General features: G+C 48.7%; 13 protein-coding genes across 13 annotated transcripts; 9 read left to right on the forward strand and 4 right to left on the reverse strand.

Annotated features, from left to right (window-relative positions):
• Positions 1-31: 31 nt before the first annotated feature.
• On the forward strand, positions 32-766 carry RhiXN_04860 (ricin-type beta-trefoil lectin domain protein; the record flags this gene model as incomplete). Its single annotated transcript, XM_043324676.1, has 3 exons — positions 32-77; positions 139-221; positions 290-766. The coding sequence occupies 3 exons, from the start codon at positions 32-34 to the stop codon at positions 764-766; spliced, it is 606 nt and encodes a 201-aa protein (XP_043177095.1).
• A 319-nt stretch (positions 767-1085) lies between these two features.
• On the forward strand, positions 1086-2057 carry RhiXN_04861 (RNA polymerase-associated protein LEO1; the record flags this gene model as incomplete). Its single annotated transcript, XM_043324677.1, has 5 exons — positions 1086-1088; positions 1159-1358; positions 1410-1593; positions 1646-1822; positions 1875-2057. 5 exons carry the CDS (start codon positions 1086-1088, stop codon positions 2055-2057), a joined length of 747 nt encoding a protein of 248 aa, XP_043177096.1.
• An 86-nt stretch (positions 2058-2143) lies between these two features.
• RhiXN_04862 (uncharacterized protein) lies at positions 2144-2806 on the forward strand (the record flags this gene model as incomplete). The annotated part of the gene is made up of 1 exon (XM_043324678.1): positions 2144-2806. One exon carries the CDS (start codon positions 2144-2146, stop codon positions 2804-2806), a length of 663 nt encoding a protein of 220 aa, XP_043177097.1.
• Positions 2807-3056: 250 nt separating this feature from the next.
• RhiXN_04863 (major facilitator superfamily transporter) lies at positions 3057-5034 on the forward strand (the record flags this gene model as incomplete). The annotated part of the gene is made up of 9 exons (XM_043324679.1): positions 3057-3234; positions 3292-3483; positions 3537-3807; positions 3858-4260; positions 4310-4547; positions 4602-4689; positions 4744-4769; positions 4819-4871; positions 4924-5034. The coding sequence occupies 9 exons, from the start codon at positions 3057-3059 to the stop codon at positions 5032-5034; spliced, it is 1560 nt and encodes a 519-aa protein (XP_043177098.1).
• A 1770-nt stretch (positions 5035-6804) lies between these two features.
• On the reverse strand, positions 6805-7956 carry RhiXN_04864 (clathrin adaptor complex small chain; the record flags this gene model as incomplete). The annotated part of the gene is made up of 8 exons (XM_043324680.1): positions 6805-6981; positions 7032-7069; positions 7134-7254; positions 7303-7374; positions 7432-7491; positions 7556-7593; positions 7652-7729; positions 7842-7956. 8 exons carry the CDS (start codon positions 7954-7956, stop codon positions 6805-6807), a joined length of 699 nt encoding a protein of 232 aa, XP_043177099.1.
• Positions 7957-8055: 99 nt separating this feature from the next.
• Positions 8056-8833, reverse strand: RhiXN_04865 (Zinc finger, C2HC5-type protein; the record flags this gene model as incomplete). Its single annotated transcript, XM_043324681.1, has 2 exons — positions 8056-8511; positions 8663-8833. The coding sequence occupies 2 exons, from the start codon at positions 8831-8833 to the stop codon at positions 8056-8058; spliced, it is 627 nt and encodes a 208-aa protein (XP_043177100.1).
• A 434-nt stretch (positions 8834-9267) lies between these two features.
• On the forward strand, positions 9268-10706 carry RhiXN_04866 (F-box-like protein; the record flags this gene model as incomplete). The annotated part of the gene is made up of 2 exons (XM_043324682.1): positions 9268-10551; positions 10614-10706. The coding sequence occupies 2 exons, from the start codon at positions 9268-9270 to the stop codon at positions 10704-10706; spliced, it is 1377 nt and encodes a 458-aa protein (XP_043177101.1).
• A 762-nt stretch (positions 10707-11468) lies between these two features.
• Positions 11469-12580, reverse strand: RhiXN_04867 (SUR7/Pali family protein; the record flags this gene model as incomplete). The annotated part of the gene is made up of 8 exons (XM_043324683.1): positions 11469-11704; positions 11761-11843; positions 11905-11965; positions 12019-12111; positions 12161-12224; positions 12290-12391; positions 12459-12499; positions 12556-12580. 8 exons carry the CDS (start codon positions 12578-12580, stop codon positions 11469-11471), a joined length of 705 nt encoding a protein of 234 aa, XP_043177102.1.
• Positions 12581-12829: 249 nt separating this feature from the next.
• Positions 12830-15864, forward strand: RhiXN_04868 (uncharacterized protein; the record flags this gene model as incomplete). Its single annotated transcript, XM_043324684.1, has 8 exons — positions 12830-12910; positions 12969-13040; positions 13100-13190; positions 13244-13750; positions 13808-13867; positions 14077-14273; positions 14331-14841; positions 14897-15864. The coding sequence occupies 8 exons, from the start codon at positions 12830-12832 to the stop codon at positions 15862-15864; spliced, it is 2487 nt and encodes an 828-aa protein (XP_043177103.1).
• A 1148-nt stretch (positions 15865-17012) lies between these two features.
• RhiXN_04869 (C2H2 zinc finger) lies at positions 17013-17539 on the forward strand (the record flags this gene model as incomplete). The annotated part of the gene is made up of 3 exons (XM_043324685.1): positions 17013-17201; positions 17269-17299; positions 17355-17539. The coding sequence occupies 3 exons, from the start codon at positions 17013-17015 to the stop codon at positions 17537-17539; spliced, it is 405 nt and encodes a 134-aa protein (XP_043177104.1).
• Positions 17540-18362: 823 nt separating this feature from the next.
• Positions 18363-20690, reverse strand: RhiXN_04870 (DNA replication factor Cdt1 C-terminal domain; the record flags this gene model as incomplete). The annotated part of the gene is made up of 4 exons (XM_043324686.1): positions 18363-19607; positions 19664-20330; positions 20388-20487; positions 20624-20690. The coding sequence occupies 4 exons, from the start codon at positions 20688-20690 to the stop codon at positions 18363-18365; spliced, it is 2079 nt and encodes a 692-aa protein (XP_043177105.1).
• A 946-nt stretch (positions 20691-21636) lies between these two features.
• RhiXN_04871 (uncharacterized protein) lies at positions 21637-23422 on the forward strand (the record flags this gene model as incomplete). Its single annotated transcript, XM_043324687.1, has 3 exons — positions 21637-22453; positions 22503-22590; positions 23101-23422. 3 exons carry the CDS (start codon positions 21637-21639, stop codon positions 23420-23422), a joined length of 1227 nt encoding a protein of 408 aa, XP_043177106.1.
• Positions 23423-23928: 506 nt separating this feature from the next.
• RhiXN_04872 (shuttle craft protein) lies at positions 23929-25098 on the forward strand (the record flags this gene model as incomplete). The annotated part of the gene is made up of 5 exons (XM_043324688.1): positions 23929-24073; positions 24128-24185; positions 24311-24451; positions 24506-24634; positions 24690-25098. The coding sequence occupies 5 exons, from the start codon at positions 23929-23931 to the stop codon at positions 25096-25098; spliced, it is 882 nt and encodes a 293-aa protein (XP_043177107.1).
• Between the last annotated feature and the right edge of the window lie 157 nt (positions 25099-25255).

Below are 25255 nucleotides of genomic sequence, written 5' to 3' on the forward strand. Positions count from 1 at the left end.
TCAAGTCACTGGGTGGGGAGATTTTACTAAAATGAACATACCCAAAGGTGATGCTGGAGGAGAACTCGACCCACATGGTAATCATGAAACACAATGCTTGTTCATATTGGGAACTTATTTGACGGTATATCTTTACAGGCGCAGATGGATTGGGTAACCCACACGGAGGCTTAGTATTTGGCAATAGCTTTGGGAAGTTACAACAATATCACGAATGGACGGTACGTCGCCTATGATATCTCTATAGATATAATATTCAAAGGAACTGTTCCTGATAATACCCTATCAGAATTTCATGTCTTCCACCGAGTTCTGTGTTCGCGCATGCAAAGACGGCCCCAACGCTGCTAAGATCTGCAACCACATTTACGATATAATGGGTTGCGAGTGGAATATGCCTGGAAATTACGCTCAAGGCGTCTTCGAGAACTGCATGGGCGACTCGAGTCAACCGATGGGAATCTACGGCTCTTCCACGTTTCATCAGGGTGACCCATCTACCCCTCAGCCACACGCAGCTCCCAAAAGTAGCTCGTGTACATCTGTAAGCTCGGTGGGGAATGCCGGGATCACGACAAGCTCCTTATCAACTCTTACTACACCACCGGCCTCTTCCAGTACTTCTAGGAGTGGTCAGACCTCGGCATCTCCTACTACAAGCACTGCCAACGGTGCAAGAAGACTGGCGAGCAGCGATGCTCTGATACTGGGAGGCACTATGTTCGCTGCAGGAGCCTTTGTTCTTGGATTATGTAGTGTACTTTAACTTTTTGTTTAGATGGGAAGCGATCTATATGAATCAATAAGTAGGGTTCGACAACGCCTTAGTTTGCAGTCGCGCCTGCTCTCACACAACACCGATATGTGCAGACTGTAGACAACCTTCCCACAGGAGTGCTTGAAGCCGAAATGAGAGCCAAGACTTTACTGATTTTCGACCCTCTTACATGAGAAGATACCAGCAATCAATTGCGGCCTTTGGGGAGTGCAGATCAGCTTGTTACAAAATGTAATCAAGGTGACTTGTTTATTGTTGTGATGAGCGCCGAGCGCTATTTCAACCTCGCGTCCAACCACTCACCACCATGGTATGTATTTTGTATATTTTGGATGAGTAAATAGGCTTACCCATGTACACCTACCTGATATATCACAAAGTCGCTCTCGGATGATGAAAATGCACAAACTACTGGCGCAGATGCCGCGTCTGACCTGTTTGATGAAAAGGCAGACGACACTGGGGCTGACGTAGGAGAGGAAGAAGAGGTTAGAGATGCTACAGTCGAAGATCTTTTCGGTGACGAAGATGAAGCGACTGGGAACGAGGCACCTGCTGCAGATGTAACCATGTCTGAGCGGTGAGTTAAAGTATGACCAAAAATGGTTCTGATGTTTACTATTCCTATCAGACAGTCTTCCGCGGCACCCTCTCAAAATGAGTCCGACGGTGATGGGTTGACGGAAGCCGAGAGAAAGCACAGAAAGAATATGGAGTACGAAGAGGAGGAGGGAGAATCAGCAGAGCCACAGATACTCCGCGAGGCAGAAATCAACATTCCCAAACTGCCCCTCCCAACTAGCTCTGACAGTCAGGTGAATAAAGTCCATTGAATATGAATCTACTTGCTAATTATTTCCTGTAAAGTATTGGATGATGCGACTACCTAGCTTCCTTAAATTGGACACGAAACCTTTTCATACCGAAACTTACGAGGGACCGCAAGATGAATATGAGGGCGAAGACAAGAAGGAAAGTGCAATTATGCTGGATGTCACCAATACAATTAGGTGGAGATGGATCCACGGCGAGGACGGCGAAATGGTGGGTAATTACAGTATTGGCACAACTTGAAGTGAGCTAACAAATCCCGCAGAAAAAGCAATCGAACGCTCGAATCGTCAAGTGGTCCGACGGCTCAATGTCTCTCCAACTTGGGACAGAAATATTCGACATCAATGCCAATGCGGAAGGATCGCGCCCAGTCCCCGCGGCTTCGCAGCCCCAGACTCAATCCAGACTCAATCTTCTCAAACTCCAAAACGAGCCGGTGGTTTAAGTTATCTCTACACACAACACAAACACGCGGGAGTGCTTCAATGCGAAGTCCCTATCACCGGTACTCTAACGTTACAGCCAACCGGCATGTTCTCTGCGACACATAGGCAGTTGGTGCGTGCGGTTGGTCAAAGACACAGTCGCACTGCTCGCCTGCGTCTGGCCCCTGAACCAACAATGGACCCCGAGCGGGAGCAGCGAGAGCTTCAAAAAACGGCGAACCGCTCTGCCCGCCCACGCAAACCGCGCGCGTCTATGGGAGGATTCGACGGGGCTCGTCGGAGTCGTACTTCTACTGCATCGCGTCGACGCGACGACGTATTTGCATCAGATGATTCTGGAGGGGATGTTAATTCGGACTCTGATGATGGAATAGGCGCTAGGAAGAAAACGCAGTCGGCTCCCAAACGTGGGGGAGAGTATGTGGCAGATGACTTCGTCGTTTCGGACGAGGATGACGCGGATGATGGCGGGTCGCCTAATGGGAAGCGCAGGAAGGGACATGACGATGGTATGGATTCACTTGATGAAGCAGAGGAGAAACTCGAGCGGGAGGCTGCCAAGCGTCGGAAGAAGGAAAGAGCGTCCGGAAAGGAAGACGCTGATCTGGATCCCGAGGCCGATGCTGACGAAGATGTGGATATGGATGACAGTGCAGAAGATGAGGAGGCTAGTATTCGTAAGGCTGGTGGTAAAACAAGAAACAGGAGGCGGACGGTAGCTCTAGATGATGAAGACGAAGACGAATGAGTAATACGCCGCCCACTTTGTCGTGCATATATTTTATCGTACCTTGTTTATACGGCGTGTTCACCTTTTTTATTCCATTCACGTGATGGAAGAACACTTGTCCACGGTTGCATATGCACCACCGCAGTGATTTGAGCGCCCGCAGGTTATCTACAACGTGCCTGATTCACTTCAACCTTCGTTTAGCATATTTAATCTCCTGAGTGCTTGACTCTGTCTCAATACCGAACCTTCAGGTAACACAAACGCCATGATTGTTGACGATCCTCGTTCTCTTGACGATGCTAATCGGGCCGAACCGACCGAAACAAGTTCACTTCTTGCTGAACATGATGAAGCTCAACCAATCCAGCGTTTTTCACGGTCACGCATCATGCGCTTTCAGCGCGCACACCTAGCGTTACCAGTGGCGTTCTTAGGATTCATGTGTGAGTCCACAGTTATTTAGACTAATCGAATGTGAATCTCAACCAAAAATGGATCAGCTGGCAGCATCGCGGTTACAACATCCATCCAGATCGTTAACATCATTGCTTGTCAGCTTTGGTATAACGCTCACGACCCATCCAAGGTTCCGCCGAGTGGGCACATCCCAGAAGAGCTATGTCAAGCACCTGAAGTACAATCTTTATTCGCTAGGATTATACAGATTCTAATCATTGTGGACATCTGTGGAGGTATAAAAACTCTAAACTAAGAGCTCGCTAATACTGACCTTTCAACTCGCCAGCCGTTGTCACTTCCTCGCCCATAGGCACACTTTCGGCCAAGTTTGGCCGTAAACCCATCTTTATCATTATTGCCCTGCTTTATGCTATCTCGCCTTTAGTGATAATCGCGGCTCTGTATCAAGGTTCTCTGGTGCTCGTTGTTTTCTCAACCGTTATCGCCGCAATTGGAGGCCCCCGGCAGCTTTCTTTGTTGACTACTATGTTTATTGTGGACGTGTCAAGCGATCCTGGGCCAGTGCTTTCTATCCTCGAGGGCTCCGTCAATTTTGGGTTGGCTATAAGCTTCGCTCTGGAGGACTGATTACTCGTTGGAGCGGTAGTCTCACATACGTATTCTGGGTTCAAGCTGCCATATGCACGGTTCTTCTATTCTATATCATCATCGCCATTCCTGAGTCTTTTGGATGGGAAAAGCGTACTGCCCGTGCTGCTGAAGTAGCTGCAGAACGTTCCCGCGGAAGGCAGAGAAGCAGTCGCCCCAGACTCGCAAGGAGTAGAAGCACAAGCCTGGAACGCGTACAAGAGGGCGTAAAGGAGAGTGCCAGTGCATTCTCTCGTCCTCTCGCTCTCATCTGGCCGAAGCGTGACCCTGCAACGGGTAAACGTAACAAGCGCATGATGTTGTTGTCCGTTGGAGTGCTCCTCGCATACATTGGATCTGCATACAGCTCAACAGCATACTTGATTTACACTACCAATCGATTCCATGCTACTCCCGATCAGGTTAGTTTTTAGATATCTGATAGTATATGGCCACTAAAGGATAGGCTAGAACGGATACATGCTTAGTTCGGTTGCCGCAGGGAAAACTATATATCTATTGTTACTGTTCCCTCCAATCCTTAAGACCGGACATAGATTCTACCTTAAAAACTACTCCAATAGGACGGATACCAAAAACTTACCTAGTTCACTATTCGACGTGCACCTACTGGCTTTCTCTCTCTTCGTTACATCGTTAGCTCTACTCGGGATCGGGTTATCTCCCAATAGGACTCTCGCAAGCATATGTAAGTCTCTACAGAAATCCATCTACAAGAGCTGGTAACTGACTTGTTAAATAGCCTTGATGATTGAAGTTCTGGGATCAGGCGCTGCTCCGTGTATAAGCGCACTTGTTTCTGCCAGTGTTGAGCCCTTGGTTCAAGGCAAGTAAAAGGGCTGGAAAAATGCCCCATATGGATTATTGAATGATCAATATTACAGGCGAAGCTTTGGCTGCAATCGCGCTCGTTCGTTCGACTGCAGAATTCTTGTCTCCGATCATTTTGGGTTCGATAGTGAGTCGCACAGCGACCACACGCCTCCCGCAGCTTGTTTTCTTTGTTTCCTCGGTTAGTAAATTTTTGAGTTTGATCAAGACTTATGTTCTGATGATTCCATTAGATTTTCCTACTTTTAGCGGTCGGTATAGTCACTCTAGTCAGAGACACGGACAAATACACCCCTCCGGACAGCACCTCATCGAATGACCCGAATCCTGATACCGAGGAATAAGGCTATCCCTAGATGATATATCTTTGGGACTGGGACTGGGACTGGGACTGGGACTGGGACTGGGATGCTATTATCAAAACCCATGACTTTTTTAGTTGTCTTATCAGTGGTTTGACTCCACGCTCGATTTTTGTAGTGCCACACAACCTTGTGTAATGATCCAGTCGCCAAATGTCCAAGGTTTTAGTATATAGCTGAAACTGTTCTAGACATCGTGCGACTTCCCTGCATTGCTTTCTCTATGTCAGGCCAATCGAATTGATTCATGCAACACATATTAGTACTGGGTACTACCGTTATACTCAACACTAAATGAATATACGCAGACCCAACAAAATCTAAGATATAAGATCTGCAAGTAGAGAAATATAAAAGATATTGGTCTTCGTATAGTTATGATTGTAATTTCTCCATTTCACTGTCTGTGTACTGGTCAAAATGGTGAGGGGCAAATTGCAGTATAATATAAGCCGTATGGGTCATATCCAAATACAAACGGGTGAGTGAAAGGATGCCCGAAATACTCAATACCTGCCTGGAAAATTAGGATCAGTGGGTGAGAACTCTACGTGTCTTCAGAGCTGCCTTCGTTCCCATCGCGCAAGAAAGAGGATAAAAATATTAAGTAAAAATCTGGGTGAATTTATACTGCACCGAGGCCGATTCGACACGTTGGCGATATTCCCCTGCCTTCCGGAACATTAGCACGTGCGATAAAGGGTATCCAAGCTCCCTGTTAGCGTAGTATAGTTTCCGTTATCATCTCTCATGTTCGCGTTAGTAGACCCAGAGTGGCGACCGTTCGCCTGTACTAAACAATTGCCGCATGGAGCACTTCGTATACCATGCGCATATACCTAGCTAATATGGCCAAATTCCACTGAGTGCTCAATCAAGTGCCCGGTAGGTGGTAATTAAGGTCCAGACCAGCCTCTTATCGATTCTCGCGAATGTTCCGACGAATGAATCTCTGTTAACATAGCATAGCCCCTCGGCAACATCCGAAGCGATGACACAAGTCCACGAGAATCATGATCAACATGAATCAACATTCGAGATTTTAATCGAGCAGCGCTGAGGAGCTGGGGTAAACTAACCAGTAAAACATGGCTTAATCTATAGTCGGTAATATTAAGCATGGTAGGCTATCACTAGTTAAGTGTCCAACCCTGTAGATTGTTGATAGCCCAAAGAAGTACCAGGTGAAGCCAATTAAGAACGGAGCGTGGCGATTGCAAGATATAAACCAGCATCAAATAATAAATGAACCCATCTCAAGTATTCTTAGACAGTGCTCCCTGTGTAATTTGCAGCAACTATTGCTCAAGACAGATTCGCAGACATGAAAGAGCACAGCTAGCAACACTACTAAGCGATTTTCATACAAGTAAGCTCAGCCTACCAAATAATATTGAACTGAGGAATAGAACTAGGCTGCTTTGATTCTCGTTCGCCTAGTGTGTTTATCCGCTTGTCAGGCGCAATTTACTCAAATTTAACAGAAAGATATCACGGTGGTAGTGGGGCTCTGTAATCAAGCTAGGTGGAGTTCGACAAATCGACAAGAACGTAATCTCAGCGCTTACCAAACATTGGTCTTAGTAGCCTGCTGCCTCCTTGTGGACTCGTTTAAGTGTTAGCTGAAGAATAATACTGATCATATAACAAAGCATATGTCAAATCGGTTACCTGGTGTTGGCTGCCTGAGGTTCGAGTAAGGGAAACAAGGCTTATCGAATCATCAGAGACCGGCCCACCATACTTGAGTGGCTAATGGCGCGGAACGCACATGGTTGTACATATTAAGATAATGTAGTGTACGGGGTCCAAATTTCCTAGGCCCAGGCTCATTCTAATTTCTCCAGCTCCTCCAATCGTGCCATGACAACGTCTTGCTGGTTTCCTCAATCTCGCCCGCAAGGAACACTCGTCAAGAATAGCGTAGACCTAAAAACCCATAATTAGAATACGTATGTGCATAGTATATCTCTGTTTACCTTGTAGAAGTTGAAGACAAGGTCAAGCTCACAACATTCTGGAAAATTGGTCTGATGGACTATAGCAAGTAATCTTGACGTGTAGCAACTGATGTAACTTACCAAGGACTTCGACAAATAGGTGGATGGCTTCAAGGTATGCTAGCTCATTGTCGTTGGCGTCTACACATACGCAGAAGAACAACCCAGCGTATCTCCTGTATACGACCTTGTAGTTTCGGAACTGGGGTCATAGTTGAGCGAGGTAACTTAAAAACAAAAGAGTTCTTACTTCCACAAAATTGGATTGGTACTTTTGGTCCCTGGGAGCAACCAATCTGTGGACCTCTCCTCGAAGCCGAACCTATTGGGTGACAATCGCTGTGAACAGGACGACTATGTACAGTTGGTTGGGGCTGACCTTCTCGTCGTCCTCGAACGGCACGTACCATTTGGATAAACGTGTTTTTCCTTGTCTGTTCTAACATGTATTGATTCGGTTAAATAACTTTACTGTTCATGTTAAAGTTTAGAAAAATGTTTACCTGAACCAATATGAATCGAATCATGTGGTGGTTGAGGCCTGAGTTAGGAAGTCAGTGATGTTCCGTTACCTAATCATTATGACTGAGATTACCAACCGCACTTGTAACCTAATCCGAGATCCCATACATGTGGTTCAGCTCGTACAACAAGAGTGACGGGACCACGTAGCACGGCTAGAATCAATTTTTTCAGCTATATGTTGCAATAAAATTTACTTTATTGTTATTAAAAGTGGTAAACTACAATATGTAGTCATGCATATAGTAACCCTCTCCCAGATCACACAGGAGAGAAGGCTAACTCCCTGAACCTGGTACCGTACGGGCACCGCCGTTTTCTCCTCTTCCACGACCCCGACCACGTTTCCGGCCGCGGCCGCCACCTCCTCGAGATTGTGCATCCTCTGACTGCTGTTGAGGCTGTTTGGGCTGATACACTGGAGTCGGGTCAAGAAGATCGACCCATGGTCTCTGACGTTGCAGTAGCTTTAGCTCAGGATCTAGCTCGATGCATATAGCCGTTTGTGGTGGCGGCGGTATTCGCTCTTCAACTGGTGAAGTTCTTCCACTATTTGGAGTCGATACGGATGGAGAGGGACGGATATAAATGTTGAAACGGTGGCCTTTTTCCCTGAACCAATGCTAATGACTTTCCTAGGAAGGTTTTGCGCGGGCTTAGAGTCGGGTTTTCCTGTGAGAGTAGGGAAATTGCCGCCACCACTGTTATGAAGTTCTATTTCCTTTGCTATCCTCATTTCCTCGGCTATTTTCTCGTCTTCTTTACGAATCTGCAGGGCGAGCTCTTCTTGGAGCTGGAGGAGGAGCGCGTTTCTGGTCGCAGGAGGCAAAAGTGGACTCGAGCACGAGGGGCAAGGGAGGGCAGGGTTATGTAGCGAGCATAATACGATGCCGCAGTGGATGCAAATGGGGACATAATGTGAGAGTTCGTGGGCGAGCTAACTCACAAGACACAGCTTAATATCACTTGTTGCGGAGCGTGCAAATGTATTTGAACTTACCTAGACAGAAGCATCCAGGGCGATTGGCCACTCTACTATCAACCACTCCAGTTGAGACCTCATCAATTAATCGCTCCAATCTTCTCACTTCAGCGCTCTTTGGTAGCCCTGCAGGCGATGATGGGCCCTTTGAACGCTTCGACTGGCTCTGTGTTGGCGCCGGAGACGGTCTCCGAGGTGTGAGGAGGTCAGATGTTAATGAGCCCCCACCCTGTTTCTTGCTTGCCCAGGCTGTTGACGTCGTCTTATTCTTGCTCATTACGATGCGTCTGCAGTAGACCAAATGAATAGGCACTGATATATGATTCAGTGGACGCCGAGTTGTCAGGGTGCTTATACAGGATGAAATGATTGATTACGTGATACATCTCTATAGAAGAAAACGAGGGTGCCCGGAATACACTAGGCTGTGCGTTTTATGACTCCTCGCCTCATCGTAGATTCGACTACCACACCCTTGAGCGCGCGGTGACCTACTCTGCGTCTGGATATATTGGTTGTGCTCAGGGCTTATTGATCTGCACTGGCCCGCTCGACTGAATCGACTTCGTTGGTACCTTGACAATCCTGAAAAAAACAGATCACTCCGCTCTGCAACCACGACCGGCCAGATTGCTATTTGGGCCACAACAATCTTTTGCGTCTTACCACAATAGTCTCTCTCCCTCTCAGTTTATTTGAAAACGAATTATAATGGCGAACATACAATCACTACCCCCAGAACTGCTAAAGAAATGCTTCAAATACCTGTGTATTACAGCCCTATCTTCAGTTAACCCTGCTATCATGAAGTCACTCGCGCTGGTTTGTCGGGCCTGGAGAGGACCTGCCCAGGCAATCCTATTTTCAAATGTCAAGATCTCGCAAGCGCGACGTCTACGCCTGTTTCTTATGCACGGGACACGCATAGAACTAACTCAAGCAGTGAAGCGACTTCAATTGTACGTGCATGGAGACGGTGGAAACGCTACCATTGCCCCTCGGGACGCAATTACCCCAGGAGACCTCGCCAAGTTGCTCGGCTTCCTCCCATCAATTATCGAAATAGACGTAACTTTTGAACGGACAACGGTTCTGCACGACGCAACTCTCGAAATGATTGGGTTTTCGGATGTACGGCCCAAAGCACTCCGGATTGCCTGTATGGCCTCCGATCGTTCAATAGTTGGGTCCCAGCTGTGCAGCATCTGGCCGAGCGTAGAGCACGTCTCATTGACCGGTAACGCCGAAATTGTTCGAGCTTATGGGGCAAGTAAGCCTCAATTCGAGCTATATGAATACGAGTGGAGATGTACTCGCCCAGAAAGCGAAGAGCATCTGCAGTGGATACTATACAACTCACGCCACTCCCTTCAGATATTATCACTGAACAATATCTCGGATGATGTTGTTTTTCTGTGTATGATTCTACTCAAGTTACGAGACTCACTACGCTCCTTACGGATACCCCGTGCTCCCAAGCGGCTACTCACTACGCTTTCCCAGCTTGAGAAATTACAAGAATTTAAAGTTACCGCGTCGATTCCAACAAGGGAGACATTAAATGCTCTCCCACCTACGATTGAACATCTCGCGTTCGGCATCAAACCTAAACCAAGTCGCCAGAGCTTGATTCCTAATGTTCCTATTCCTTTTACCCCACCCTCCTCCACCACGACATCATCGCCGACTGTCACGTCCCCGACCAGGTCCCTTCCGTTTAGCAGCCCACGCACCTCGCCAGTTCAAACGAGGTCGAAAGCTGCCGCGGCAGTTGTTGGAACCCGTTCAGCTCCACGAAAGGAGAATCCGACATCAACTTCGTTGGAAGACATACTCGAATATGTACGGAAAGCTCCTTCTTTGCGGACAGTCACGTACAGTTGGTGCGAGAGCGAAGGATCCAGTGATGTTGTTGGGCTCAAAGTACTTTGTGTCGAAAAGGGAATAGATTTGAGGTGCTTCAGACACGAATTCGGGTGGTTCAGCGTAGCAGAGGTCAGTGTTGTCTTCTTATCTTTGCTCTGATACAGTAGTCAAATATACATAAATGATTGCAGCGTGAAGAAATGGTCAAGTGCGACACATTCCCTAGATATGTCCCTATTTCCAAGGCACACAGCCGTGTTCCTTCCACGCCATACGCTCCTTGAAAAAACTTGAACTTTTCATTGTTTTAGTCTTGACGTGTATCCCTGCTAATCCCCTGTAGTACTCGATCCCGTTTTATTTGAATTTTAGTTATCTACTGTACAACGGACAGAATTTGCGAATACATAACTTTGGCTACCCCACAAAATGTCCTTCATGGCTAGCAATGATCACATAAGGTGGCCCGTGCACAATTCAGGGTCCTGATTATAAAAATTAACATTTTGGCAATTTTGCACTTCTCAAAGTTGATAACCTCGTCGTTGATATTTGGGACCTCTGCCGCAACTCTCGATGCAGTGATCTTGAACCGTATTACTAGCGAGGGAGAACAAGTTTTCTCTTTCACCCAAGATCGTAACGACTGCATGTGTCGAAAGCGACCCGTATGGAAGGGATATCCCCTGGCTCTTGCCAATTTTATATGTATTTATCATATCACGAACTCCGATTCCTTGTGCATACCTTGAATTCAGTTACATTATCAAGTTCAAGTACTCATTCCAGAACCCAGGTACCTATCACCCTCGAGTTGTTGACTTGTTGAATCGTCACAACCGCAGTGGGTCGCGTAATCAGTCGCTTCAAGAAACAATAACACATGTATTCACTGCAATAGTTCAAGTCTCCAACAACATGTAGAGGCAGAAGTGACGTTTAAGAAATGTTTATCCCTGTTGAGTTCACAATCAGGAGGAAATGACGAGCCAAAAGGTAGAAATTACAGAGTAGGAAATTGGCAAGGATTATTCAATAAAAGATGTTCAGTACTTGCGGCCAAAGCGCTTGTACCATGGTCGAGCCTCGGCAGCGTTGGCTGCATAGGCATCGCTGGTAGTAGCGAGACCAGTTCCTGCGGCGCTACGGCGGTCATGACGACGACCAAGGCAGACGGTGCACCCTGCGAAGAGTAATACAATAAAAGATGCGAGCGTCATCCAGAATCCGGGCCCAGGCTTGGTTGACGCAATAACATTGTCGAGCTTCGACGCACGACGCCCTACAAACGCATGTGAGCACAGAGCCGATTAAGAACACCTAAATTTAATAACATACTGAGGTATGCGAAAAGTGCAATGTCACATAAAAATGCAATGAGGACGAAGAATGCCGCGAGGAATGAGGCAAGTGACGCAAATCTGTCGTTGGATAGATTAATCAAGGAAGAGGCAGAGATGGCCAAGACGAAACATCGCGTACAAGGTCACAGTAAGGTGTTGTGAGAGGCTCAATAACAATGCAACGAAGATGATTGCGGCAGCTGGATTATTCGGTCATGCCCCGGCTTCGAATGCAGAAGGAGATTGGACTTACAAATGGGGTGGAGAATCAACCCACGAGTCCAAGAGGCGCCAATGCGCTCTTCGTCACCCCCGCTCGATGACATGGTTAAGGAATAGCCATGACCTAGACGACGGCTTGAATTGGGTACAGAGAGCAGGAATGTCAAGCTTACGGGCTGGGCTACATGCAAAATCCCCGCTTTGCTCTACTCTGTAACAATAGGACCAAACCCCAGCCTGTTCGAAGCGAACAACCAACATATCAGTTCAGGTTCGGAAGCGCAACCGTCATGGACGCATACCCGGAGTTCGTTCACAGCCTGAGAGGAGCCTGCACTAGCAGCCCCTGAAAAGTGCGTGCGTGCAATATCCAGCGCTGGAACATAGCGCAGAGATATGGATACCTGTGCATCAAAATACAAACTATAAGAAAATGGATGATTGATGGCGGAATGACGAGGCTGTGCCTACCAAGATCTGGAGCACAAGTGCAGCAACAAGGAAGAAAATTCCTGGAAATCGAAGTTAGGAGCACATTCACAATAGAGCTAAAGTCATCCTATCTAACCTGGAAGACAGAATGCGCGAGCCATAATTGCTGAGCTGGTGGTGGTCGAGGGTAAGGGAGAGGGGGAGAAAATGAGGCCAATATGAACGGTCTTGGCCTAAGTGGCCTGGATTCTCAATTCATGGAGCGGAGCCGACTTCTTTCAGCATAACGTCATCAGCAATCTGAGATCTAAATTCCGAATCTTGTTTATATTCTGGAGTCACATGACAATCTCCGCTTAACGCCGGGCTTGGTCATTGTAGCGCTTACTTGCCTCCTGCCACAATCCACCATGGCCCAACGGTTGAAGCGCAAATTAGATAACATGGGTATAGACCCAGCTAGTGCAAAAGCCAATGAGAACTTCTGCTTGGTACGTACCGAACAAATTAAAGTTATATTCATGCCATTTAAGACATTGGTCCAACCAGATTGGTACCCCACTTCCATCTCTTGCCAGTACCAAAGATGCCAATGAGTTTGTCCCAGTATGGAAGCAGGAAGTGAGTGATATATCACGTTGTTACTATTGGATCTTATCTACCATGCTCAGGCACTATAGGTACGGGATGAAAAAGGCCGAAGACGGTTGCATGGTGCTTTCACTGGTGGATTCTCAGCTGGTTACTTTAATACCGTTGGTTCCAAGGAAGGTATGTTCATTTGACTTCATTGGACCTATACTAGATCATTAACTCGAAGTTAGGATGGGCTCCTTCCACCTTCAAGTCCTCTCGAAATGCCCGTGCTAGTCACAAGGGCTCTCGACCTGAAGATTTCATGGACGAAGAAGATCTCGCTGAAATGCGCGACAGCCAACAACTTGTTGACACGAGCGAGAGTACTGAATTGACCCCTCGAATTCAATCAAACGACGACCATTCTTTGACCTCGGCTTTGCAGTCCCTCACTCTTCCATCGCTGGACTCACCAGGTGCCAAGTTGCTTCGAAAAATGGGATGGAAACCTGGGCAGGGAGTAGGGCCTCGAGTCTCTTATACTCGAAGGCGACAACAAGACATTGATGCTGGCGTCGTTCCTCAGGGTGTACCAGAGGACGCCGAGGCCAGCAAGCATCTTTTGCCCCAAGGGATACACCTGTCCTTTTATTTCGGGCTAAAGATAATGCACATGGACTGGGACACACTGGTCCAGTCCGGTTGGGCGGAGATATCGGGGCTGGGAGCAGACCCAACGAGGGGCCCTATCAGTGGTATGGTTACTTTAGTCCGTGGCTCTATACATCCCCTAACTTGAGCGCTATCAATAGCTGGATTCGGTTTGGGTGCACTCAACGACGCAGATGAAGATGACATCGACGTATACGATGGTAGTTCTGTTTCCGTGCAACAAGGATGGCTTACGACGAAATTGATGACAACGAGGCTGATGGCTATTCCCGTCGGCGGCCCCTAACCCTCTCATCGCAAAACGTTAACAGGCCATCACGTAATGATACGAGTGGCGGAGGCCGTTCAGCAGGACCAGTCGTGAAATTCAATGATGGCCGGGTTTTACTTTCTGGCTATACTTTGTCAGAGACGTCCATAGGGCAAGATGAATGGTATCCGTTGCCTGATGTACCGCAAGGATGGACAGCCGATCCTAGACGGGTATGGACGAAATTCTCAGGCGTTGATGGTGGCACAAACAGGGGCGTGGAAGATGTCGGAACAAAGACCGAGGCTGTGCATGAGGGGAAATCAGGGTGGAAGAACGCCCCGACCGCCCAAGAGGTAAGTCATGTTCCGAATCAGTCTTCCAATTTAGCTAAACTCGTCTTTGGTTTGCAGCGCGGGGCCCAACTAGGCGAACCGGTGCTCCCGCAGGCGAAGAAATCTGTCTTTGAGTACCTTTCGCAAAAGGATCGTGATCGCCTCTTAAACTTCCGCGCAACGGCTACATCAGACACGCCCGATGGACCCCAGGCGGTACCTCCTAGGCCTACCGTTAAGCCGCGTATAGCTCCAACTACAGCTCCTACAGCCAAGGCTGCTCTGCTCGGGTTTCAACCATTTACTGCGGACCCACTTCGAAATGCGCGTTACACCGCATACCTGCAGTACTATGCATCAGCGCCGACCGCGTCAGATACACCCCCTGCTTCGCTGGGTTTGCTACCAGACCAAAACGTGGAACAGTTTAATAAAGAAATGGAGGACTACGCCAAGGCGGCGGCTATCTTCAAACCAGTCACCGGGGCTATGGCAGGACGATTTGTAGGGGGATCTTCGACAATTATTGGAGGAGCGCCCATTGTAGAAGGAGGGCTCTATCAGCCAACATATGAAAAGAAGGACGAAGGTGGATATTATACATTCATCTTATACATAACCAAGACTAAGAGCCGTTTGTACAGGATCTACACAGGGTCCTACTCCCATTGAGGATGAGGATCCCAAAGCCAATGCGGCGCGACTTGGCATGTATGGTCCGCTCACCCATGAAGTACGGCCATGGTATCCCCACCGATTACTATGCAAACGCTTCGGGGTTCATGATCCCCACCCTGATGGGCCGCCTACCGCGCCTACGAAAACATGGGAAGAAGAAGTGGGCGTAGCTCCGACAGCACCGGCGAACGTAGACCTTGACAATATCGAGATGAAGCCGTTAGATACGGTCGAAGTCCATGAGGGGGAGGGGGTTGCAGAACAAGACCTTGGCCCCCGCGACTTAGCGAACGTTGGACTAGGGGACGATCCACATCAAGGCGTGGACACCCTCACGTACGTACGCCCCACTATGGACGTATTCAAAGCTATCTTTGCCAGTGATGAAGAGGAAAGCGATGAAGAAGCCAGTGATGGCAATGTGGCGACCAAGCCTGAAGCACCTATCTCCGCTTTAGACGCAGCTCTAGCCTCCGTTAGACGCGCTGCTCCACCTCACATATCGACCAAAGCGGAGGAAGGACCAGAGGGACCAGAGCCTCCTGTGGATCTTGCCACGTTCAAGCCTATCTTCAATCTCCGAACCAAAACTAAGGATAAGGAAGAGAGGAAATCAAAGGACAAGAAGAGCAAGAAGGATAAGGGGAAGCGCGCTGCACTTTCTTTCGACGTTGACGAAGATGCAGATACGGAAAACGCTTCGAGCAGCAAGGGAAAGAGGCGCGAACGAGACGGAGAGGCGGCCCGAAAACCAAAAAAGCCTCGGACTCAAGACGAAGACGAAGATGAATGGGTAGAGAAGCAGCCTCCCGCTGCTACCGTATCCGTTGGGACCGGAGAGAAGACATGTCCCGATTCAAGCGGGGCGCCATCGACGCTAACCGAGGGAGCAGGTCCACCTCGGGCCCGGAAACGTGCTATCGACTTCATGTGATTAGCTTTTGTTCTCGATCGATCTACTGCGATGCAGAATATAATGGTTTATCGGATTGTATGTAGGAGTTAGCTCCATTAGAATGACTGGCGTAGTATAGCTTCACTGGGGGGCTACCAGTGCCTGGCTACTATATGTACAACCATGACCCCAATATTTAGAGTCGTTAAATTTGGTTAAACTACTGTTTCCGAGGGCTGGTCTGCCGCCGGCGCACCACGATTGGAAATAGATTATGACGCATACACTAGTTCGACCTCCTATATTCATTCAGACCAACATATGCATCGGTTGTTTAGCCGATGACCGGGGGGATGTAAATAAGAGGGGTTGGGGAAGTATGTGTTGTGGATGATGAGTTATGCTGTTCGTCAAATTCCTCTGATTATTTCCTGATATTTGTGGTGTTGATCATCACTCCAGGGGCTCGGCCTCGGGCGGGTCGGAGGCATGTTTGACCACATTGGGACCGAAATGACCGGGAGCATACCATAATTATCAGCTGTCAGGGCACCATCGCGCATATCGGGCACAGTGCCGTGGTATTTTTATTGATATGGACAAGCACTGCCACTCGCCATTGATCAATCTTGCTCTGCCTCATCACTTTACCTCCTTCTCGACGCCATTAACCGCCCTCCGAAGTACCCTTTACTTACCATCCATTATACAAACAAGCGGCCTGTGATGCTCGGTGTCAGGTTCTGGCGTCTCTATATGCTGTATAATGATTTCTTGTCCTGATGGGACCGAAATGGGTGCATCACATCATATCAAATCCTGGATACGACTTAGTGGTGACAATGTACTCGAAGTTCAACAATCAATCCAATCATTACGCTTCGAGGAGCCTGGATATATCCTTTATGTGGGCCATAGCCTTGACCTGGGAACTGCAGTACTTTATAAGGGTTATGCACCCCGCCTCGAGTTCGGCATACTCGCTTTTACTCTCATCTCACTCTAACCCCGAGCTCTGACGCCTTCCTTATCTACCCCTAATCGCACAGCTTTATTTATTCTTCATAATGTCCTCTCATCACTCCCAGCGTCAAACTCTGCCACCCATCCAGCACCTACTCAACGTTGCAGACCGAGGGAACCGGCATAAAACTCCAATGTACGACCAGAATACTCAGTTCCACCATATGCCGTCCCACCCCTCCAGCCAAAGCCGGAGCGACTATGCTTACCCTACTCCGCCGAATTCTGCTAGATCTGAAGAGCGCGATTACCCCACCCAACCAGGTGCAAACGTCCCAGGCGCAGGGGCTGGCTCGCGCCGACATGTATGCGCTGAATGTGGACAAGCGTTCGACAGGCCAAGTAGCCTTCAGGTACGTCTATATGACCTGGACGTCCACGTATACGCCCTGACTCTTACTGTTGTGTTCGGCTATACAGACTCACATGAACACACACACCGGAGAGCAACGTGAGTATTCCATGATTTGTATGTGTAACGATCTTCAACTCAACTCTTGCATCAGCTTTCCAATGCCCATATGAAGGATGCGGGCGTAGATTCTCCGTCAAGAGTAATATGCGCCGCCACCTTAGCGTACACGAACAACCACGCATGACAGATGCCGATGCCGAAGATGGTCGCTCCCATCATACGAACAACAGCTGCGAATATGGAGTCTTCTCTGTCGCTCAGCACGCGAGGCGTTAAGAATCATTTATTATTATTTATTGCCCATCAACATCAAAGGACGCTGGGGCCAACCACAATAATTTATTCATTCAGCAATTTATCCCCATCCCCATCAGCTTGGTTTAACTTATTGAGTATTCCCTAAATTAGATACGGAAGAGCTTTGTAACCATCGCAATCCATTTGCTTCTCACTGGTTCGATGTACATAGTATTTCCTCATGTTTTGGCCTATTTATTCCATCATGATCGACGCAATATTATTATTTATATGTGTTCACATACCACATTGAAGCTGTGCATACATGAACAGGATTATCAAGGCTCTCATATTAGCTTATTTCAGATTGTGGCATACTCGGGGCACGGTGGGATTAGCCGAAACCCAGAGCATGACGCACATATCTTAGTCTCTCTGATCCGATATGAAAGTCAATACGCCATAACAAGTCGCCCCGCCTGTGGCGGCACCATGAGTTTGAGCCAACGCGCAAGTACACGGGAATTAACTTAGGTTTAATCTATCGGTTGTCAAAGGATGCTAACCAAATCTATCGGCTGCTTGATCACAGGCTTGTGTCCCAACAAGCTATATCATCGCGGTGTTTTGTATTTCCTGCAATAGACAGTAGATCTTATGCGTAATCTTAGCATCAATTTACCGAGACAAGTTCTCGGCAATCTCCTCGTATCTTATGGCAATACGGTAAATTTATTATCAGAACAAAACGAGGCATATGTATATCGCGATTGGCGTAAACGACGTCTAAATGTTGATGCAACCCCGCATAAAAAAGTTATACAATGTTGGTTTGTAGATTGAAAATTAAGCCCTAATTAAGTTATATTCCCCCCTCAAGCTCACGGCGGACCAACTCTCTAATTTCCCTTAATCCGAAAACCTCTAACTCCTTTGCCTTACGGGGTGTGGCCGATGCAAGGGAACTGCTGGATGGGCTGCCAGCGGCTAGTTTTGAAGTTCCCGTACTTTTAGAGCCGGTCCGGGCAGGTGTGGAAGGAGTCTGGACACCAGAACCAGAAATACTCTTGTGGGCTGGGCTGGAGATCGGCTGTACAGAGCTCTTCGATCCGCTGGGGCTTGACAACTTGGTTGTTTTACCCGTTGCAATTCCGGTACCTCGTTCAACCCACTCATCCCGCTCCACAATCCGAATCCGTAAGAACTTGGGGCACAACTCCGCAAGCATTCGAATTTCATCTTCAGCTTCTTGGGTAGTAACTCTAGACGCGCTGACAATCGATCGAGCGGCCTCTTTCAGGGGAATAACACGACGCGACGTAAACATAGCTAACAAAGTTTCGGCAGCGTCAGGGAGTCGAGCAAGCAAGCAGCGACGGCGAAGTTCGGCAGGGGTTGCCTCGGCAGTCCGAACTGTGTCAGTTTCGGCATCGTAGCCCAGTGTCACGGTTGTGGTCTTTCCTGAGGGTGTGGCAAGCCCACGTTGACGAAGTCGCTCAGCCAATGCAGCTTGACGAGGAGTCATAGGCACAGATGGCGTAGCATCTTTGTCTTTTCGAGGTGTTTGAGGGTCAACTCCTTGTGCTGATTTGAACAAGACTCGATTTGTGCACGGGGTGCAAGGCCGTGAATCACCAGATTCCGATGCAGATGAAGAGTACAATGATGGAGTCGTTGCAGGGGTAGGGGGGAGTGGGACGCCAGCAGCACGAGTTGTTGGTGTCATTGGGGGAGCCATGTCAAACAGGCGTTTATCTGTGGCAGGTGTCCCTGCCCCGCTGCGGTGAGCAGAGGTTGGCGTAGCAAAGATACCACCTTTCCGGTGACTGGGAGTGTTGAAAACGCTTCTACCCGAGGATGGTGTACCGAAACCGCCTTGTCGGCGCGCAAATGTGGGTGTACTGATCGTACCACGACTTGGCGTGGAAAACATTCCTTTGGATGGTGTTTGAAGTATGCGTTGTGTACTTGGTGTTGACGTCATGGGTATTGATGAAAGTGGGGGAAGATCGGCAAATGGGATAGGGGGAATGGGAACTGGTGACAGAGACCGGAGCCGTTTCGTCTTCCCGTTGGCCTTTGGTGTAACTTGAGAAACTTCGTGTAACTGTGTGGATCCTGCGTAAGAATAAAAAGATAACCGGCCCCCCAGTAGCATCTCACCTTGACCCACTGGTGAAGTTTGTCCGTCAACTCTTTTCGGCGTAAATGTGAATCTGCCGTCCATTTTGCCGCGGCACTAAGAGCTACGCCAACCGAGTCATCGGACGTGACTTCGACTTTAATTCCTATCCCGTAGGCGGGGACACGACGACCTTCAGCTCGCTGAATTTGGGTTGTCGGTGTCACAATTAAACCCATTCCTCCACGGAGCCAATCGGTCGGAGGTGGGGTGGGAGCCGGAGCAGATTTTCGAGGAGTGTTGGAGTCGAGGAATGGATTGTCTTCGCTGCTATCCTCTAGTGGACCTGTAGAGCGTATACCAGGCTTGGAGGCTTCATCAACAGACTGAGGGAGAGTACATCCGTCCCACTCCCAAAGCCAGCATAGACGACGGATTTCCTCCACTCCACAGCGAACACGGAGTCCTGCAGATTCCAGCGCAACTGTGTTGGTAATAGCAGGAAGGTGACCCGTGAGCTGGGACGGAGCTCGGGAGGAAGTTGCGAGGGACAAAGACAAACTTGTCTCGAGAGCAGTATGGATTGTAACCATGCGGGAAAGGTGAGAAGGAAGGGGTAGTGATTTGGCACGAGGGGTAATCGGTGAAGATGGAGAACCGGCCGGAGAAACAGTGAGTCCTCGCTTTGTCAATGGGGACGCCATGTTGCTGGCACATAAATGACATTGAGTTTTGAGATTCATTGCGGTCGACATTTGGACCTACTCAGCTATCTTCCTCTTGGGAGTCGTCGTAGACGGACTAGTGGCAATCTTACGCCGCTTCTCGGATTTTGTGATGGCCATTGTGAATATGTTGTGTTCAACTATGTGGTATTGTGAGATGTTCAAGAGCGTGCTACCTGGGTTATGTGGGGGGGGGGGGGCTTATAGGCAGGGCTGAATCGGGCCATTAATATTAGTGACTGTTGGTTAGTTGCGTTTGTGAGGAATAAAACTCACATTTTCGCAACGCAGAGACGCAGGAAGCACACTCTTGTTGGTCACGGTCGTGTTGCTCAACAAACATCCGAATTGACCCTGAATAAATGATTGGTCATGTGATCGCGTCCGGTATTATAATCACCTTATTAGGTTTGACATTCCTTGTTCGCTCGTCAAGGACAAGGACCTGTCATTGCCTGATAAATATAGATGAAATTTGCCCAAAGAAAAGCCTTAAAGAAGCCAGTAACTCATATATATAGGCACTCTTGATGATTCTGAAATGTCAACTCCTGCAAACCAGGTATTTTCTGGTGCTTGAATTCCCATATTGAGATATAGGAAGAAGCTTTATTAGAGATCAAGCATAGCTGATCAATACTTCACTAAATTAGCTCACATCTATAAAGACAATCAGGGCTCGTTGTGAAGGAAATTTCAAGTGCTATACCCGGCCATTTCAAGTAACAGGATCAGTCGCCTATAGATCTACCACTCGAGCTTTGAGAGTACTTTGACGCGTACATGGGTGACTGTGTAAGCTATCTACGTAACTCTAGATCTAACGCATATTTGAATATCATTTTCTCTTGGTTTGTTAGCACACGCTATAGTTCACTTTGAAGGATTATTTGACCAGTAAATTTTCATGCTTGAAAGCGGCTTAATGTTATGGATCAACGGCATTCGGAACTCGAACTCGGTGCGAATGAGATCTAATGTATACCATACAGTAAAGATACACATAATGGATCATATTCTGCTGTATGCTAAATTAATGTGAGCTTAACGGCCTCCGATGGACATGTCGAGTCAATTGTAAGAGAATGACTATAGTTACAGTTACAAATCACAGTACCTATTCGCTGACTCATCCCCGGCGCTTGTACGGCCCCGAGCGTTGCCCGCCGGGCGGTGGTGATGACTCCACCTTGACTAAGACCTCCCCAAAGGTATAAAAAGCCTCGAAAGTAGAAAACTTTACTAACAATCTAACTTACGCTCTAGTTCTAATTCTTACTTACTAGTGAATGAGCACGCTTCCCGCCGATCGTGGGCCGCCCAACTCTGTGCCTTCAGCGGTTGCTGGAGCCACAACACCCCAATCTCGTAGGCCGAATCGTCGGGGAAGAGGTCGTAGAAATAATTCTCCCCACCCCGATGATTCTAACGTTGGGACCGGACAAGCTCCGGTTTCAGCCTCTGAGACATCAGCCAATCGAGGCCGTCATCGCAATCGCCGACCTCGCCAGGAGCGACCAAGGGCGGCTGGTGGCGAGTCTGCCCAGTTGCCACCCCATTTGGCCACTGAGAGTCAGGGAGATGTCTCTGCCGCCGAAAGCGCTGGATCCCATACTCAACCACGTCGCGGTGGTGGCAGTGGTGGAGGAAGAGGAAATCGTAACTCTAACCGCGGTGGAACCCAAACTGGACGTGGTGGGCGCCGCCAACACTTTGGCGCTCGTCTGACCGAAGGATCACCCAAATCCGCTGCTCCAGCTTCAGAGCCCGCGCCTCCACCACCAACCTCTGGCGATCTCACTTCAAGGCTCATATACTCGCTTACTCACAAGCACGACGCTGTCGACTGCCCGATATGCTTCAACCCAGTTCATCCAGCCCAACCGATATGGTCTTGTGCCCCTCCTCCCACTTTGATTGGAGACGCACCCGCTACGTGCTGCTGGACCATATTCCACATGAAATGCATTAAAGAATGGGCTCGTAAGTCTGTCGAAGCGACTCGCGAAGCTTATCGCGCTCGAAACGTTGATCTCCCTGGCGAATGGCGCTGCCCCGGCTGTCAGACTAAACGTACCGTGATACCGCAGGCGTATGCATGCTTCTGTGCGAGAGTGACCAACCCTGCCCCCAGTCAACTTTCGACTCCTCACAGTTGTGGGGAGCCGTGTGCACGGGTTCGGAGAGAATGCGAACACGCTTGTCCCATGGCTTGTCATCCCGGTCCGTGCCCTCCTTGCTTGGTAAGTGTTAGCAGGGACTGCTGGTGTGGCAACAAAACTATTGTATCAAGATGCTCCGTCCTTAACAAGAGTTCTTTGAATGGCTCCGCTACGGTACCAACTCTGTCTTGTGGTCAACCATGTGGGCGATTGCTAGGATGCGAAAAGCACACTTGCCAAGTCGAATGTCACCCAGGACCTTGCACACCATGTCAGGTTGTGGATCTTGCTCAGTGTTACTGTGGAAAACACGAGAAGGAGATGCCTTGTGGAGCAGGGGTCTCTAGGGAGTGTAGAGTAGACGGAGAGGGTGCATGGGAAGGTAGATGGGAGTGTGAAGAAATTTGTGATCGGTGAGATATTCTGCTGAGGGGCCTTGCTAAACACGCTCACCATCGATATAGGATATTCAATTGCGGCCAACACAAATGCCAAAAAGTAAGCACCATATTACTGGTACATTCCTCTTTTCAACTTGCTCTATTTGATTATCCGTATCTCGAGCTACCCTGACGCTTTTCATGCTCACAGCCTTGTCACCCTCCTTCGAAGACTCCTTCCATTTGTCCCTTCTCACCCTCCCTCGTCACGACATGCCCTTGCACCAAAACTCCCCTTTCGGTTGAGCGAATCACTTGCGTCGATCCTATTCCTACTTGCTCTCAATCGTGTGGCAAAATTCATTCGGAGTGCGGACATGCCTGCACCAAAGTCTGTCATACGGGCTCCTGTCCCCCATGTACGCTGCCTATCTCCGTCAAGTGTCGATGCGGAGAGACGACTTCTCAAGTTCCTTGCAACGAACTTGCCGGTGGTCAACAAATTCTATGCCAGAAAACATGTAAAGCCCTGAGGGGATGTGGCCGACATGTATGCAACCGAGTTTGCTGCCCGCTGGCTGGAACTGCGGGAAAATCCAAGGGAAAGAGGAAGGTAGATCTTGGTGCTACAGGTGACACCGTGGATGATGATCCTGAGGGTTGGCACACTTGTGATTTGGTGAGCGCAAAGATACATTTATGAATTCTTAAGCCTTACTGTCATGATTTCAGATCTGCAACAAGAAACTCAGTTGTGGGAATCATAACTGTATGCTACCTGACCACCGTGGTCCCTGCCCGAGGTGCCTACAGTCATCCTTTGAAGAACTCATCTGTCCTTGCAACCGTACGATAATCGAGCCACCTGTTCCATGCGGAACACGCATGAACTGTACCTACCCGTGTATCGAACCTCCACCACCATGTGGCCACCCACGAACTCCTCATACGTGCCACGCTGCTGAAGAAGGAAGTTTGTGTCCCCCTTGTCCGTATTTGACAAATCGACAGTGCGATTGCGGAAAAAGTCTTGTGCGGAATGTCCGGTGCTCGCAAGAACGCACGTCATGCGGCGCCCCTTGCGGGAAGCCGCTTGACTGTGGATATCATTCTTGCGACCGAACTTGCCATGTTGGAGCCTGCGGGTCCTGTGCTCAGGTTTGCGGAAAGCCTCGAAAAAAATGGTATGCAAACCTTACCTCCGGCCACTATCACCGAGTCTAAATAACCTTTTATAGTGGGCATCCTTGCCCTGTTCCCTGTCATGCACCTTCCACTTGTCCATCAATCGATGCCGTACCTTGCCCAGAGGTTATTACCGTAACCTGTGGGTGTGGGCGCATCACCCAGCCCGCGCCGTGCGGAGCGTCCCGAATACTCAAATGCCAAGACGCATGCCTTGTCGCTAAACGCAATGTTAGGCTAGCTGAGGCTCTGGGAATTTCTGAGAGTGGGCGCTCCTCAAACCATAATCAAGTTACTTGGAGCCCAGAACTCGTTGCGTTCTCCAGGGTACCCGCCAATCAATCTTTTATCAAGAACATGGAAAAGGCACTGGCCGAGTACGTACCGTGGTTTATGTCTGAAATATGGTCTGGTTGACACCGTGATGTTAGCTTCGTTTCAGGAGACAAAAAAGCGCATGTATTGCCCCATATGCCTGAAGTTAGACGCAAGATCGTGATGGAAGTGGCCGAGGTATACCGGATCACTACGCAACTGGTCGATGAGGAGCCTAGGCGAAGGTACCTATATTGGGTATATTTTCTGAATCACGTTGTTGACCTTCTCCCCCTATAGCATCCAACTTATTCGTAGGATTGACTCTCGTATTCCTGTGCCGTTGCTTTCTCAAGCTAGCGTGCCTACTCCGTCTCGTCTCGGAAGTTTAGGCGATCTACGAAAGCCTGCGATCGTTACTAAACCCACAACCCCAGGCGGACCTGTAGCTAGCGCCTGGAGGAGCGGGGCTTCCGGCGTCAGTGATCCAAATTTGAACGTTGCACCAAGAAGTATGGCAGCCAGCCCTGGCCCCCCGACATCGGGGAATATGCCAATAGGGTCTAGCGCTACAGTATGGGCCCGACCAAATCTCGGGCCCGTGGCTAGGACTTCAGTTCCGCCCCAAACGTCTCGGGTGGCGACAGAGACGCTAGCTCAGGCTGTCGAAACCAGGGAGGACATACCAGCCAACTGGGAGGACGAATGAGTTACACATTCCCAAATTAGATTAGGTCATAATATGTATAGTTTTGGTGGTTATGGCTAATACACAAATGTCATAAACCCGTCAAGATTTATTTCAATTGGTGCTGGTCTAGTCTCGCTGTGTCATTGACCGTCAAATCAAAGCGACCATCCATTAG

This window comes from Rhizoctonia solani, chromosome 2, assembly GCF_016906535.1.
Source record: "Rhizoctonia solani chromosome 2, complete sequence".
Classification (NCBI taxonomy): domain Eukaryota; kingdom Fungi; phylum Basidiomycota; class Agaricomycetes; order Cantharellales; family Ceratobasidiaceae; genus Rhizoctonia; species Rhizoctonia solani.